The sequence below is a fragment of the Salmo trutta genome, chromosome 13, assembly GCF_901001165.1.
Source record: "Salmo trutta chromosome 13, fSalTru1.1, whole genome shotgun sequence".
NCBI classification, from domain to species: domain Eukaryota; kingdom Metazoa; phylum Chordata; class Actinopteri; order Salmoniformes; family Salmonidae; genus Salmo; species Salmo trutta.
The window spans coordinates 19987621-20005372 of NC_042969.1; the positions used below are offsets into that span (position 1 = coordinate 19987621).

Below are 17752 nucleotides of genomic sequence, written 5' to 3' on the forward strand. Positions count from 1 at the left end.
AAAATAAATACAAATAAATGTAAAAAAAATGTATGAAATGTATGCATTCACTACTGTTAGTCGCTCTGGATAAGAGCGTCTGCTAAATGACTAAAATGTAATACTTTATCAAAAGCCTTTTCAAGGTCAGCTATGAACCTGGCCTGGTTTCCCTGATATTTCATAGTGTTCTATTGTTTCCAGTACTTGTCTTATAGTATCTCCAATGTATCATCCATGTAAAAAACCTGTCTGATTAGGATGAATAATATCTGACACAACCTTTTTAATTCTATGCGCCAAGCATCTAGCTAGAATTTTTGCATCACAACACTGAAGTGTAAGAGGCCTCCAATTTTTTTAATGGACTGGATCTTTATATATACCACTTGGATCCTGTTTCAGTAATAATTAAATCAGACGTTCTTGTTGCGTGTCCGATAATCTACCATTTATATATAGTAGTGGTTTAAACATGCCATCCAGACGTGGAGTTTTCCTGGACTTAAATGCCTTAATTACATCAAGAAGTTCCTCCTCTGTAATTAGCCGAGCATTCAGAGGTCGAGACAGCAGGTGCGGTACAGAGAGAACGAGACGAAAACAGCATGTCCGAGACAAGGTAGCACATCCGATGAACAGGTCAGGGTTCCATAGCCGCAGGCAGAACAGTTGAAACTGGAGCAGCAGCACGACCAGGTGGACTGGGGACAGCCAGGAGTCATCAGGCTGGTTAGTCCTGAGGCATGGTCCTAGGGCTGTTGCACGGTACTGTATTTCAAAGCTAGTCGGAAGACTTCCAGTTTGGTGGAGCGCCATTTCAGTTCCATTTTTCTGGAAGCTTGCTTCAGGGATCGGGTATTTTCTGTATACCAGGGAGCAAATTTATTGTGACAAATGATTTTTTTTTTTAGGGGTGAGACTGCATCTAGGGTATTCCACAAGGTTACATTTAGATCCTCAGTTAGGTGGTTAACCAATTTTTGTACTCTGACGTCCTTGGGTAGGTGGAGGGAGTCTGGAAGGGCATCTAGGAGTCTGGGTTGTCCGAGAATTTATAGCAGAGCTTTAGATGATCCTTGGTTGGGGTCTGAGTAGATTATTTGTTGCGATTGCAGACGTAATAAGATGGTGGTCTGATAGTCCAGGAATATGAGGAAAAACATTTATATCCACAATAATTATTACATGGGACAAAACTAGATCCAGGGTATGACTGTGGCAATGAGTAGGTCTGGAGAAATGTTGGACAAAACCCCACTTAGTCGATGATGACTCCGAAAGCCTTTTGGAGTGGGTCTGTGGACTTTTCCATGTGAATATTAACGTCACAAAAAATGTTAATATCTGCCATGACTATAAGTTCCGATAGGAATTCAGGGAACTCAGTGAGGAATGCTGTATACAGACCAGGAAGATTGTAAACAGTAACTGTAAAAAGTGATTGAGTAGACTACATAGATTTCATGACCAGAAGCTCAAAAGATAAATGCAGTCATTTCCTACATTTTTTTAAATTCAATGTAGATTTTTTTTTTTGTCTCTGGCCTACACACAATACTCCATAATGACAAAGTAGAGTTATGTTTTTCAATTAGTTCAGGAGTAAAACATTTGCTTAATAAATCACACAAATGACTAAATCAATTTTTATCCCAATTTGGAACAAAACTAAATGTGGAAAAAGTCAAAGGGTGTGGATACTTTCTGAAGGCGCTGTACATATTATCTCAACTACCTCGTACCCCTGCACATTGACTCGATACCAGTAGTCCTTATATATAGTCTCATCACTACCTCGTACCCCTGCACATTGACTCGGTACCGGTACTCCTTGTATATAGTCTCATTACTACCTCGTACCCCTGCACATTGACTTGGTACCGGTACTCTTAATCCCATAGAAAGTTGTGGGCAGAACTGAAAAAGCTTGTGCGAGCAAGGAGGCCTATAAAACCTGACTCAGTTACACCAGCTCTGTCAGGAGAAATGGGCCAAAATTCACCTAACTTATTGTGGGAAGCTTGTGGAAGGCTACCTGAAACATTTGACCCAAGATAAACAATTTATTGGCAATGCTACCAAATACTAATTGAGTGTATGTAAACTTCTCACCCACTGGGAATGTGATGAAATAAATAAAAACTAAAATAAATCATTCTCTCTACTATTATTCTGACATTTCACATTCTTAATATAAAGTGGTGATCCTAACTGACCTAAGACAGGGAAGTTTTACTAGGATTAAATGTCAGGAATTGTGAAAAACTGAGACTAAATGTATTTGGCTAAGGTGTATGTAAACGTCCGACTTCAACTGTATACCCTTACACAGAACGCACTCACTGCAAGCACCTGCCTGCAGATAGGAAATCCTTATCCACAAAACATGCCCGTCACCTGATAGACTCTAGCTCTTGTATAACTGTGAATACATAACCAGTTGAACTTGGTGGAGTGTGATAATGTTTTGTGAGGAGGTCTCTGTGGATGAGGATTACTTTCCATTGACTGAAGGATGGGGCTCTCGTACTGTACATTACAGCACTGAAGACAGATACCCTCATCTGCTCAGATCTCTCTTTCACTGGAAAATGTCTGGGCCTACCTGAGATGGCATTAAGTTTTATTTTTATGACAGGGCAGGCCACCTGTAAAATGAGGCCTGATTCCTGTAGTGTGAGAGGCTATCATCTGGCTGGGTTAGGGTTATGTCCTGGGTCGGACATAGCGCAGAAAGGCGTGTGACTTGGCTGGACTCGCTCAAATTCCTCAAGCAGAGTCAGAGGGGATGATGTGGTCAGACAGAACCGTACTAGTGCAGATCTCACTCTCCTCTCTGTTTCTTCCTTTTCTACATTTCTCTCTCTGTTTCTCTCTCTCTGTCTCTCTTGTTCTTACACTTTCTGCCCACTGTCTTTCTGTCATTGTCAATACGAATTTTTTATTAATGTACCTGCCTGGTAAAATCAAGGTTACAATAAATAAAACTCTCTGTTTTTTCTATCTTTAATTTTAGTGCGGTTTATCTGTACAGTTTTAATATTAGCACACTCTTAGTCTCAGTAAGAGTTGACACACAATCCAGAGACTTTACATCATACAGTACATTTTACATTTTAGTTATTTAGCAGACACTCTTATCCAGAGTGACTGCATACATTTCATTTCATGCATTTTTTTGTACTGGCCCCCAGTGGGAATTGAACCCACAACCCTGGCATTGCACACACCATGCTGGCGTTGCAAACACCATGCTCTACCAACTGAGCCACAGGGAAGATTGTACATTAATACCTGACACATTGCATAATCAAAAAGAGCCAGAGCCATAATTAACACACTTCCATGGAGGTAAAATTTCCTGGAAGCACAGGGCGTGTAACTTGTGATGAGATGTGAAAGGAATTTTATATGGAAGGAATTTTATTTGGAAAGCCTTTAAACATCCTCATCACCATCATCCTCCTCCTCATCATCATCACCTTCCTTCTTCCCCTCATCAACATCCTCCTTCCCCTCATCCTCCTCCTTCTCCTCTTATTCATCATCATCATCATCATTAGCTTCCTCCTTCCCCTCATCATGATCCTCAGCATCATCTTCCTCCTCCCCCTCCTCATCATAATCATCGTCTTCCTCCTTCCCCTCACCATCCTTATCATCAATATTATTCGATGTCGTTGCATATAGGCTAGTCTAGTTCTTGTGGCAGTTCTGTTTGGCAATCCCAGAAGTCTGGAGTGACCACCTGGCAGTCAAACCTGGGCTGTCAACACACCTCAAGACCATGTTAGTACACATAGCTAAACGCCTAGGCTCGGGTCTCAGACGAGATCACTCCGAACCAACTTGTACGTAGAGCGATAGATAATCAGAGCAACTATACCAACTTGCCCTGCCAATGGAGTCTATAGTCCAGTCAGGTCTTTATCAGACTGACTCAACTTCTACTGACTCAACTCCTACCGAGACTGACTCAACTTGTACTAAGAATGACTCAACTTCCACTGACTCAACTCCTACCGAGACTGACTCAACTTGTACTAAGAATGACTCAACTTCTACTGACTCAACTTTTACTGAGAATGAATCAATTTGTACTGAGTAATCTTAAATAATCTTAGGAAAGGGTTCTTTATAGCACCATACAGGTTCCATTTAGAACCTTATGAGCAAGGTTCTTTAATTAACCTTCAAAAAAGGTTCTATATAGCACCAAAAAGGGATCATCTATGGTTACAAACCAAAGAACCCTAATTTGGCACTATATAGAACCATTTTCTTTGTGTGTATTCTCCCCTCTGTCTTTCTGTTCTGACTGTCTCTAACCTCTACTCTCTCTTTAGAAACGGTCAATCAAACAACACTGTGGACAAATATCACTTTGCATCACCTTAATATAACCGATGTGAAATGGCTAGCTAGTTAGCGGGGTGCTTGCTAATAGCATTTCAATCGGTGACTTCACTTGCTCTGAGTCCTTGAAGTAGTTTTTCCCCTTGCTCAGCAAGGGCCGCGGCTTTTGTGGAGCGATGGGTAACGATGCTTCGTGGGAGGCAGTTGTTGATGTTTGCAGAGGGTCCCTGGTTTGAGTCCAGGTAGGGGCGAGGAGAGGCACGGAAGCTATACTGTTACACAACAGTTTATAAAGAAGGTTTATCACTACAGTTCCTATGTTATACAACCATATATATTTAATATGTGCAATAAAGCTCAGTTACTGTGTGCACAATCAATCCACGCCTAAATAAATCTCTCTGCCATTAATTTAAGGTGGGCTATCCCTTGGTGGATGTTTCTTTCTATCGCCCTTTATTTGTTGCTAAATGATTGTGAGTAATTACTCTCAAGGTCCTCCCTTGGCCAACCCTACAAAGTTATAAACCGACATGTCACGATTGTAAAATTACAGGGATTGGGAAGATATCAGTGCCCCACTGACAGTAATGGTATGATTAAGACTGGACTGAACTATAGACTCCATTGGCAAGAAAGATTGAGCCTAGGCTTTAGCTCTGTGGAATAACATGGTCTTGAGGTGTACATCCCAGGTTTGACTGCCAGGTGGTAAGTCCAGACTGCTAGAGTCACCAAACAAAACTACCACAACAACTAGACCAGCCTATATGCAAGAACATCTATTAATATTGATGATGAGGATGATGATGAGGGGAAGGAGGAAGATGGTGATGATGAGGGGGAAGAGGAAGATGAAGAGGATGATGATGTGGATGATGATGAGGAGGATGTTTAAAGACTTTCCATATAAAATTCCTTTCATAACTCATCACAAGTTACATTCCCAGGTTCTTGATAACCATCACTGATTATATAAAATATGCTTCCAGGAAGCTTTACCTCCATGGAAGTTTGTTAAGAATGCCTTGGTCTCTTTTTGATTATGCAAATTGCTAGGTATTAGTTCAGTTCAGTGTACATGATGTCTCCATTATAGTATGATGTGAAGTCTCTGGAATATGGAAGGACAGGTTTACAGTAAAACTTGAGTTCTAGGAAGTAGTCCACATTACAGTATGAAGATGTACATTACAGTGAAAGGGTGGTTACCCTAGTTGCCTTGGAGACGAGGCCGGGGGTGGAGCCCGCGCTCGCGGAACTGGCTTTAAATAAATGCTGGGAGTGAGAAGTTTTACACAGTTTCATTTGAATTCTACTCGGGAACTACTGACAGTAGTAACGGCGTAAACTACCACGAACCGGCCATCGCCTTGAACAGTATCCATTTGGACAAGACAATCAGAACCATGTGTGGTAAGGTCAGATAGAGCTACATCTTTCACTGTGCATCATGGAACTGGGAATCTGGATTGTCTAATCAGGAGACAGATGACGCTTTATGCAAAAACATGATTAGGTTAGTTTAGCCTAGGTTATTACTATTGTTGGAATCTGACAAAATGATTATGTATGTTGTTATTGTAGGCTATTTTAAACCAGTCCGTTCAGACAGTTTGTGTATGTGCGTCACTGAATGCTGAATGAGGTGCCATCCTTGTAGGCAATTTACATGTCAGTGCAGGCATTTTTTATATCTAAATATAAACCTCGATTTAATGTAATAGAGTTAAGCTGCGGTCCTCAGTACAATATATTTGTGGGACTCTGATCCTCCGCCGTAGATAACATGCTTCTTCCATGCATCCTGAATAGGACGTTGAGCTGCTACGTGTCAATGTACCTCCTTGGGGTAGGCCTGTCAATGACAGCTCAGCATTGTATTGTGAGCAGGTTACGATGATACACATCGATGTGATATTATCAGCCCATGGAGCTTCATTCTCAAATGGCCAACTTTTGGGAAAACGAAACGTAGCCTATGCTTAAAGATGTAGGTATCAACCGAGTCGTTGGATTCTAGGCCTATGCACATTTCTGTTGCTGAAATATGATTATGCATTATCATGAAAATGTAGGGTTGTTTAGGCAATAAGGCAATATTGCCAATATACCACAATATACCACGGCTGAGGGCTGTTCTTAAGCCTGACGCATCTCGGAGTGCCTGGGTACAGCCCTTAGCGGTGGTATATTGGCCATATATCACGAACCCCCGAGGTGCCTTATTGCTATTATAAACTGGTTACCAACGTAATTAGAGCAGTATAAATAAATGTTTTGTCATACCCGTGATATATGGTCTGATGTACCATGGCTGTCAGCCAATCACCATTCAGGGCTCGAATGAACAAGTTTATACATAGTATTAAATACTTTTAGTTTAATAGTAATAGTAACTATTTTGCCCCGAGGTGAGAAATCTAAGCAATGCTTTACAGCAGACACTATATCTAGGTCGGCCAGTTCGCTTTTCTCAGCAACTCTTAGAAAAAAAGATGCTATTTAGAACCTAAAAGGTTTCTTCAGCTGTCCCCATAGGATAACCCTTTGAATAATTATCCCTGTTTTGAATCCAGGTAGAACTATTTGGGGTTACATGGAGAACCCTTTCCACAGAAGGTGAGGGTTCTACCTGAACCTCCCTCCATCGCACAGCGCGCAGACTGGGAACTTTAATTGCACACATCACACATCACGGATCCCCATTGAGGTGCTCTCCAGAGCATAAAGCGTGTTATGTTTTTATCAGAACCCCAGCAATATAGTGCACCAGTGGTTCCCATCCCTTTTCAGTTCCTAGGAGCCCTGGTTGGGAACCACTGTAGTAAACTGTAATGGAGGTTTTCAGTTCCTAGGAGCCCTGGTTGGGAACCACTGTAGTACACTGTAATGGAGGTTTTCAGTTCCTAGGAGCCCTGGTTGGGAACCACTGTAGTACACTGTAATGGAGGTTTTCAGTTCCTAGGAGCCCTGGTTGGGAACCACTGTAGTACACTGTAATGGAGGTTTTCAGTTCCTAGGAGCCCTGGTTGGGAACCACTGTAGTACACTGTAATGGAGGTTTGCAAATTTAGACAGGCCCTTTAAATCAAATCAAAATCAAATCAAATTGTATTTATCACATGCGCCGAATACAACAGGTGTAGACCTTACAGTGAAATGCTTACTTACAAGCCCTTAATCAACAATGCAGTTTAAAAAAATTAATAATAATATAACAAATAATTAAGGAACCACAATAAAATATTCAGATAGCAGCAAATATTCTGTAAATGCTACCATTATTTCCCCAGTTAGATAGAGACTAATTCATTGATATACAACAAAATAGAAAAAATAAAAATAATAATAAATAAAAAATAAAAAATAAATATATATATTATGATTTAATTTCACTGAGAAAAAAAGATGGTTTGAGTCCAGGTAGGGGCGAGGAGAGGCACGGAAGCTATACTGTTACACAACAGTTTATAAAGAAGGTTTATCACTACAGTTCCTATGTTATACAACCATATATATTTAATATGTGCAATAAAGCTCAGGTACTGTGTGCACAATCAAAAAAAATCTAAACAAATATATATATATATTATGATTTAATTTCACTTAGAAAAAAAGATGGCCATGTCAGTAACCCATCTGCATAGGCCACTGCTTCCATGTTTACAGTATATTATAGAGGAGGATTTTTCCAAACACAGGAAGAGAGGATTATGAAATACAACAAACAACTGTTGGGTTACTGAGTGACACTTTATCCGTCTCTGCTCTCAACTTCTTACGCAACTTTGTTGAGCGTTTTATTCTATATTTGAATGAATACACTGTAAAAAAAATTATAGTACAAGACTCATCTTATCAACTGTTTGCTGCACCATAACAACAGAATAGGATTTACACCCTTTGCAAACAGAATATAGGACGAATTGTAACACGACTATGGGAAATGGCAGCCCTATCCCTAACTCAACAACCCAGTACTGAATGTGCAATCTACATTATACCTACACACTGCTCATTTCAGTAGAATACCTGATAAAAAGGCTCAAGTTGAATATGAAGATTGAAGAAGGAAAGGGAGGGTAAAAAAAGCTGTGAAAAGACCAGAGAGCTGATCTGTCTCTATCTCTATGTCTCTATGCCTCTGTCTCTATGCCTCTATCTTTATGTCTCTATCTTTATGTCTCTATCTTTGTCTCTATGCCTCTATCTCTATGTCTCTATCTCTATGTCTCTATGTCTCTATCTTTATGTCTCTATGTCTCTATGCCTCTATCTCTATACCTCTATCTCTATGTCTCTATCTCTATGCCTCTGTCTCTATGTCTCTATCTCTATGTCTCTATGTCTCTATCTTTATGTCTCTATGTCTCTATGCCTCTATCTCTATACCTCTATCTCTATGTCTCTATCTCTATGCCTCTGTCTCTATGCCTCTATCTCTATGTCTCTATCTTTATGTCTCTATGTCTCTATGCCTCTATCTCTATGTCTCTATCTTTATGTCTCTATGTCTCTATCTTTATGTCTCTATGTCTCTATCTTTATGTCTCTATCTTTATGTCTCTATCTTTATGTCTCTATCTTTGTCTCTATGTCTCTATCTTTATGTCTCTATCTCTATGTCTCTATGTCTCTATGCCTCTATCTTTATGTCTCTATCTTTATGTCTCTATGTCTCTATCTCTATGTCTCTATGTCTCTATCTTTATGTCTCTATGTCTCTATCTTTATGTCTCTATCTTTATGTCTCTATGCCTCTATCTCTATGTCTCTATCTCTATGCCTCTGTCTCTATGCCTCTATCTCTATGTCTCTATCTTTATGTCTCTATGTCTCTATGCCTCTATCTCTATGTCTCTATCTTTATGTCTCTATGTCTCTATCTTTATGTCTCTATGTCTCTATCTTTATGTCTTTATGTCTCTGTCTTTATGTCTTTATGTCTCTGTCTCTATCTCTATGTCTCTATCTTTATGTCTCTATGTCTCTATCTTTATGTCTCTATGTCTCTATCTTTATGTCTCTATCTTTATGTCTCTATCTTTGTCTCTATGTCTCTATCTCTATGTCTCTATCTCTATGTCTCTATCTTTATGTCTCTATGTCTCTGTCTTTATGTCTCTATCTTTATGTCTCTATGTCTCTATCTTTATGTCTCTATGTCTCTATCTTTATGTCTCTATCTTTATGTCTCTATGCCTCTATCTCGATGTCTCTGTCTCTATGCCTCTATCTCTATGTCTCTATCTTTATGTCTCTATGTCTCTATGCCTCTATCTCTATGTCTCTATCTTTATGTCTCTATCTTTGTCTGTATGTCTCTGTCTCTATGTCTCTATGCCTCTATCTTTATGTCTCTATGTCTCTATCTCTATGTCTCTATCTCTATGTCTCTATCTTTATGTCTCTATGTCTCTATCTCTATGTCTCTATCTCTATGTCTCTATGTCTCTATCTTTATGTCTCTATCTTTATGTCTCTATGTCTCTATGCCTCTATCTTTATGTCTCTATCTTTATGTCTCTATGTCTCTATGCCTCTATCTCTATGTCTCTATCTTTATGTCTCTATGTCTCTATGCCTCTATCTCTATGTCTCTATCTTTGTCTCTATCTCTATGTCTCTATCTTTATGTCTCTATGCCTCTATCTCGATGTCTCTGTCTCTATGCCTCTATCTCTATGTCTCTATCTTTATGTCTCTATGTCTCTATGCCTCTATCTCTATGTCTCTATGCCTCTATCTCTATGTCTCTATCTTTATGTCTCTATGCCTCTATCTCGATGTCTCTGTCTCTATGTCTCTATCTTTGTGTCTATGCCTCTATCTCGTTGTCTATGTCTCTATCTTTATGTGTCTATGTTTATGTCTATGTCTCTGTCTGTATGTCTCTGTCTCTATCTCTATGTCTCTATGTCTCTGTCTTTATGTCTCTATCTTTATGTCTCTATGCCTCTATCTCTATGTCTCTATCTCTATGTCTCTATCTTTATGTCTCTATGTCTCTATCTCTATGTCTCTATGTCTCTATCTTTATGTCTCTATGTCTCTATGCCTCTATCTTTATGTCTCTATGTCTCTATCTTTATGTCTCTATCTTTATGTCTCTATCTTTGTCTCTATGTCTCTATCTTTATGTCTCTATCTCTATGCCTCTGTCTCTATGCCTCTATCTCTATGTCTCTATCTTTATGTCTCTATGTCTCTATCTCTATGTCTCTATGTCTCTATCTTTATGTCTCTATGTCTCTATCTTTATGTCTCTATCTTTATGTCTCTATGCCTCTATCTCGATGTCTCTGTCTCTATGCCTCTATCTCTATGTCTCTATCTCTATGTCTCTATCTCTATGTCTCTGTCTCTATCTTTATGTCTCTATCTTTATGTCTCTATCTTTATGTCTCTATGCCTCTATCTCGATGTCTCTGTCTCTATGCCTCTATCTCTATGTCTCTATCTTTATGTCTCTATGTCTCTATGCCTCTATCTCTATGTCTCTATGCCTCTATCTCTATGTCTCTATCTTTATGTCTCTATGTCTCTATGCCTCTATCTCGATGTCTCTGTCTCTATGTCTCTATCTTTGTGTCTATGCCTCTATCTCGATGTCTATGTCTCTATCTTTATGTGTCTATGTTTATGTCTATGTCTCTGTCTGTATGTCTCTGTCTCTATGTCTCTATCTTTATGTCTCTATGTCTCTGTCTGTATGTTGCTGTCTGTCTTTATGTCTCTGTCTCTATCTCTATATCTCTCTTTCTATGTCTCTGTCTCTATCTTTGTCTCTATACCTCTATTTCTATATATCTGTCTCTATCTCTATGTCTATCTCTATGTCTCTGTCTCTATCTCTATGTCTCTGTCTTTATGTCTCTGTCTTTATGTCTCTGTCTTTATGTCTCTGTCTTTATGTCTCTGTCTTTGTCTCTGTCTTTGTCTCTATGTCTCTGTCTCTATGTCTCTGTCTCTATGTCTCGGTCTCTGTCTCTATCATTATGTCTCTATGTCTCTGTCTCTATCTTTTTGTCTCTATGTCTCTGTCTCTATCTCTATGTCTCTGTCTCTATTTTTATGTCTCTGTCTCTCTCTGTCTGTCTCTGTCTCTATGTCTCTGTCTCTATGTCTCTGTCTCTATTTATGTCTCTGTCTCTGTCTGTCTTTATGTCTCTGTCTTTATGTCTCTGTTTTCATGTCTCTATGTCTCTATGTCTATGTCTCTATGTCTCTATTTCTCTGTCTCATTGTCTCTGTCTTGAATACTCTGTCTCTATGTCTCTATTCCTCTGTCTCTATGCCTCTGTATCTCTCGCTATCGTTCTCTGTCTCTCTCACGCTGTCTCTCGGTCTCTCTCTCTCTCCCTCTCTCTCTCTCTCTCTCTCTCTCTCTCTCTCTCTCTCTCTCTCTCTCACTTGGCCTCATTGTAGGGATCTTTGCCTACCTGAATTACTGTGTGCCTCGCACCAGAAAGGAGATATTTGAGACGCTGGTGAAGGGACTACAGAGGCTGGAGTACAGAGGCTATGATTCAGCAGGTAAATAAATAAATATGTTTTATTTTTGCAGTTACATTTTTGCAGTGAAATGTGTTGTTTTACAGGGTCAGCCATAGTAGTACAGCACCCCTAAAGCAAATTGGGGTTAAGGGCACATCGACAGATCTTTCACCTTGTCAGCTTGGGTATCACCCTGAACACACACACAATTAATGTATCCAACCTTACTGTGTAACTGTACAGACAGTTTAAGGCTTATAGCACAACTCAACTCATAGTAAAGCACTATTACATCATAAAACCCTAAGGACTACTGATTTCTGCCCTGTGTGCTTCAGGCTGGTAAGACAGTATTGGTACATGCTCTGTGTGGTCATAATGAAGGTATGATATCTAATCACTTACATTTTAGTCATTTAGCAGACGCTCTTATCCAGAACAACTTACAGTAGTGAGTGCATACATTTCATTTTGTTTTGTTTTTTGTTCTGGCCCCCCGTGGGAACCGAACCCACAACCCTGGCATTGCACACACCATGCTCTACCAACTGAGCCACAGGGAAGGCCCACTTACACTGCCACTTACAAGGCAGCTGATAGCTGCCAGTTGCTGTCAGTTATAGATCATCCTGATGAGTGCATTGTAGATCTAGGTCCAGGAATCAGGGCTAAGTTGACACACAGGTAGGACAGGTAAGATGAGGTGGGGTGTGGACATCTGATTACATGCTCCATCTGAAACTGGTGTGGGCACTCCATCTAGCTCTAATGCCTTATTACTTCCACTATCTGTTCATAGCTACAGCTAGGGGTTGATGTGGGACAGGGCATCGGTCAGCAACGTTCAGATAAGTCTGATGAGTTGAACTTATAACAGAGAAGGTAGTAGTAGAGAGCCCTCGTGAGGAGAGAATCTGTAGCCTTTAGTTCTGTTCTGAGCCTCACCGTGCACCAATGATATCTGCCTCACTGGTATTTACTATTGCTTTGGCATTCCTCCAATGGCATATTCCAGAGTACACAGACACGCATGAACCCCCCCATGTTTGTTTATCCTGGAACACAGCCCCTTTCATGGACGGTAAAACCCATATGCTACACACACACACACACACCCACAGTCATTACCTGTCATTCTATGTGAGCTGGTTAACATTCACAGGGGTTCCACAGTAATCAGCTGGTTAACATTCACAGGGGTTCCACAGTAATCAGCTGGTTAACATTCACAGGGGTTCCACAGTAATCAGCTGGTTAACATTCACAGGGGTTCCACAGTAATCAGCTGGTTAACATTCACAGGGGTTCCACAGTAATCAGCTCTTTGCTCTAAATTAACAACTTAACTCTTCCCCGAATGATCTCAGGGAAGATCATTTAATCACATTAAAGAGTTTTAAATGGATTAGGATTTGGAGTCTTTCAAACAAGCTTTCACATTGTCATGACTATTGTCTCAGTTAAAGTTGACCTGATTCATTGACTGGCCCTGCAGCCTACTAGCCAGCTAATATAGCCTGCATTGATGATGATTGGTTTAAGGTTGGTATTGGTATAAGATTGCCTTGTTTCTCTTGTTTCAGGCATCGCTGTGGACGGCAACAAGAAGACAACGACAGAAGACGACGGCAAAATTGTTCTCATCAAGAAGAAAGGCAAAGTGAAGGCCCTGGATGAAGAGCTCTACAGTAGGTCTCATGACTACCTGCATCCATCACATTCCTGTTGTCAGGCGTCAGTATTATGTGTTTATAAAGTATTTTATTGTCTGTAGCTCTCTCTCTTCTTGGTAATTCCTCTGTCCTTCTGCCTCAGGACCCTTCCAGTTTACTTCCCTTCTTCTTTGCCATAACTAATACCTCTCTAATGAAAGAGGCAACAGTGTAGGGTTATGGTAAGGGAAGCCTCTGCTGAGTCCCCAACAACTGGATGTTCAGGTTTTCAGGGGGAATGAAAAGAGAGCGTGTGGCGCGACTTCCGTTTTTCCACGTTAACAAGGCGACACAACAGAGTTACTAAACCTACGTACTATACTGTCTCTGGCGACACTCCATCTTAACTCCTCCTCCACATTTACTGGATTGGTTGAACAGTGCTGAAGAGAACCTCCCCCGACAGTTTTTTTTCTTCTCGTCAAAACCAGTATGTAGAGGATCTAGTCTCAGGCCTTTCTTTTACACCTGCTACGTTAGGTAATGCTAAAAGGTTGAATTACACTTCCGTAGTCCCCTGTCAGCATCACCCTTTATCACAGTGCTTTATAATGCACCTTTATTGACCGATGCAATGTTTCTCCCTTTCATGTTACTGTTCAGTCATTGCCATACATGTAAAATGACATGCTCATGGCATTGATCTTGATGTGTCTTGTGAGCAGAGAAAGACTGCATGGATCTGGAGGTGGAGTTGGACACACACTTTGGCATTGCTCACACACGCTGGGCCACACACGGTGAACCCAGTGCCCTCAACAGCCATCCCCAGCGCTCCGACAAGAACAACGGTAACACACACTACACACACATACGCACACATGCCATACATACAGTTGCAAGAATACGTTTGTGAACCCGTTGGAATTACCTGGATTTCTGCATTGATTACTCATGAAATGTGGTCTGATCTTCATCAAAGTCACAATAATAGACAAACACAATCTGACTAAACTAATAACACACAAACAGATGTACTTTTCACATTTTTATTGAAGACATTGAGTAATCATTCATAGTGCAGGCTGGAAAAAGTAAGTGAACCTTTGAATTTAGTAACTTGTAGATCCTACTTTAGCAGCAACAACCTCCACCAAACGTTTCCTGTAGCTGCTTAGAAGACTTGCACAACGTCGTGGAGGAATTTTGAACCATTCCTCCCTACAAATCTGTTTCAGTTCATCAATATTTCTGGGTTGTCTTGATTGCACAGCCCTCTTCAGGTCATGCCACAGCATCTCATTTGGGTTAAGGTCAGGACTCTGACTTGACCATTTTCTTCCTTTCAGTCATTCTTTAGTTGATTTACTTGTGTGCTTTGTGTCATTGTCTTGTTGCATCACCCAACCTCTCTTAAGCTTGAGGTCATAGACTGCTGCCCTGACATTCTCCTGTAAAATGCCTTGATACACTTTTGAATTCATTGTTCTCTCAATGATTGCAAGGTGTCCAGGCCCTGAGGCAGCAAAGCAGCCCCAAACCATGATGCTCCCTCCACCATGCTTCACATTTGGGATGAGTTTTTGGTCTTGGTGTGCAGTGCCTTTTTTCCTCCACACATAGCGTTGTGCATTTTTCCCAAAAAGTTTAACTTTTGTCTCATCTGTCCACAGCACATTTCCCCAGAAGCATTATGGTACATCCAGGTGGTCTTGGGCAAACTTGAGACGTGCCGCAATGTTTTTTTTTAGACAGCAGTAGTTTACTTCGTGGTGTCCTTCCATGAACACCATTGTTGTTCAGTGTTTTTCTGATAGTGGACACATGAACACAGACTATTGTTTGTAGAGTTTTCTGGAGGTTTTTTGCTGTTACCCTTGGGTTCTTTCTCACCTCTTTCAGGATTGCGCTTTGTGCTCTAGGAGTGATCTTCGCAGGACGCCCACTCCTACGGAGAGTAGCAACAGTCATGAATCTTCTCCATTTGTTGACATTTTGTCTTTCTATGGATTGATGAACACCATGGTCTTTAGCAATGCTAATGTAACCTTTTCCAGCTTCGTGCATCTCTGTAATGCGTCTTCTAAGGTCCTTTGAAAGTTGTTGGAATCGAGGCATGGTTCAAACTAACCAATCATTCTGGAGAAGAACAGATTTGTCAGAAACCAGGTTTTGTGTGGCTTTATTTAAAGGGCAGGGCACCTGTGCAACCCACACCTCCAATCTCATCTCCTTAATTGAAACACCTGACTCCAAACAGCTTTTGGAGAAGTCGTTAACACAGAGGTTCACTTACTTTTTCCATCCTGCACTGTGAAGGATTACTCAATGTCTTCAATACAAATGTGGCAAGTACAACTGTTTGTGTGTTATTAGTTTAGTCAGATTGTGTTTGTCTATTATTGCGACTTAGATGAAGATCATACCACATTTTATGAGTAATCAATGCAGAAATCCAGGGTTTACAAATGTATTCTTGCAACTGTACATAGATACATGCATACATACATACACACACACACCCACTGCTCTGCCACATAGTTTTCTGGAACGGAGGGGAGAGAGCTTTTTTTCTGTTTACCGATTGTCCAGAGATGTCAATGTGTAGTTAGAGTTACACCTCACAGAGGTGTCTGGCCAGACAGACAGAGGCCAGACAGACAGACAGAGGCCAGACAGACAGACAGAGGCCAGACAGACAGACAGAGGCCAGACAGACAGACAGACAGACAGACAGACAGAGGCCAGACAGACAGACAGACAGACAGACAGACAGACAGACAGACAGACAGACAGACAGACAGACAGACAGACAGAGGCCAGACAGACAGACAGACAGACAGACAGACAGACAGACAGACAGACAGACAGACAGACAGAGGCCAGACAGACAGAGTCCAGACAGACAGACAGACAGGTTCTACTTCAGTTGACCATAGCCATGTCCTTCCTCAGGCACACATTATCATATTACACATATTTTGTACAGTATCTTTACTGTATTCTCCCTCTCTCTCTCTTTTCCCCAGAGTTTGTTGTCATCCACAATGGTATCATCACCAATTACAAAGAGTTAAAGAAGTACCTGGTAAGTCCTACCCTACCCCTCCACTCCCCAGTATGTATTTCTGTAGTTTCACTCTATTTCAGTATCAAGGCTGTTTTGGGTCAAACCCTTGTTTATGGTCCGAGATATGATCAGAAGTGTTATAGGGTTTCAAGCCCTCTGTCATGCGAAGCTTTGCCTTTGACAATCTTAGGCCTGGGTCCTTTGTGTAGGGCTTTTTGACTGTTGCACTATTCCACACAAATGCAAGTGAATTGAAATGGCATTGACAAAGTGGCAATGGGCAATGTTTACTTTAGGCAGAAGTCGTACATAGGCTATGTAGAAATCCTACAGCGTTTGTTCAGCTCCCCGCTACATTGTGGACTTCACAGCGTGAGCAGCGCAAGTGATTTAAATAAGGAAAGGAGTTCGTAAAATCGGAAAGTATGCATCTAAGAAATAGTTTTCAATATGAACTTTATTTGCCCGAATCACTTGGGCTCTCCAAAAAGAATATGGTCGCTGTGATAGAATATTTATTTTGATTGCCGATTACAGCTGTAGCAGGCTAGCTCCCTCTCCCGCCTCCATTTTAACCCACACCTCTTTCAAGTGCCACACAAGCAGGCCGTCCTGAATAGTTACTTATAGCTACTGGTATTACTAGTTGCCGCTCCTTATTATTGTGGTATATAATGTTGATACCTATCCCATTGCAACTACACTGAGTATAAAAAACATTAAGAACTCTTTCCATGACTGAGCAGGTGAATCCAGGTGAAAGCTAGGATATCTTATTGATATCACTTACAATAAACATACACCAGGGAAAGTTGCTGGGAAAGTAGTGCTGTTTCTGCCCCAGTCATGACTGTACTATACATGCTGTAAACTACAAAGAGAGAAGCCAAATTCTGAACCACACCCTTCTCAAGTACGTACTTTGATGTTGTTTACCCCGTTCTTTCCCCCATTTCACCATATCTCAGTGAATTGAAATGGCATTGACAAAGTGGCAATGGGCAATGTTTACTTTAGGCAGAAGTCGTACATAGGCTATGTAGAAATCCTACAGCGTTTGTTCAGCTCCCCGCTACATTGTGGACTTCACAGCGTGAGCAGCGCAAGTGATTTAAATAAGGAAAGGAGTTCGTAAAATCGGAAAGTATGCATCTAAGAAATAGTTTTCAATATGAACTTTATTTGCCCGAAT

At 40.7% G+C, this 17752-nt stretch overlaps 1 protein-coding gene and 1 long non-coding RNA gene across 3 annotated transcripts in view; both read left to right on the forward strand.

Moving 5' to 3' along the window:
• Positions 1-5613: 5613 nt before the first annotated feature.
• LOC115205411 (glutamine--fructose-6-phosphate aminotransferase [isomerizing] 2) overlaps positions 5614-17752 on the forward strand; it is a 32593-nt gene continuing 20454 nt past the window's right edge. The window contains exons 1-5 of one of the 2 annotated variants that reach the window (XM_029771372.1): positions 5614-5754; positions 11770-11877; positions 13422-13526; positions 14216-14341; positions 16520-16578. In XM_029771372.1, the coding sequence (XP_029627232.1) occupies positions 5748-5754; positions 11770-11877; positions 13422-13526; positions 14216-14341; positions 16520-16578 (405 nt within the window). In that variant the 5' untranslated portion in view covers positions 5614-5747. The remainder of the gene's footprint in view (positions 5755-11769; positions 11878-13421; positions 13527-14215; positions 14342-16519; positions 16579-17752) is intronic. The other variant, XM_029771373.1, reaches the window with a different exon arrangement.
• On the forward strand, positions 6908-7678 carry LOC115205412 (uncharacterized). The gene is made up of 2 exons (XR_003880601.1): positions 6908-7346; positions 7402-7678. It is a non-coding gene; the product is annotated as an uncharacterized LOC115205412 (long non-coding RNA).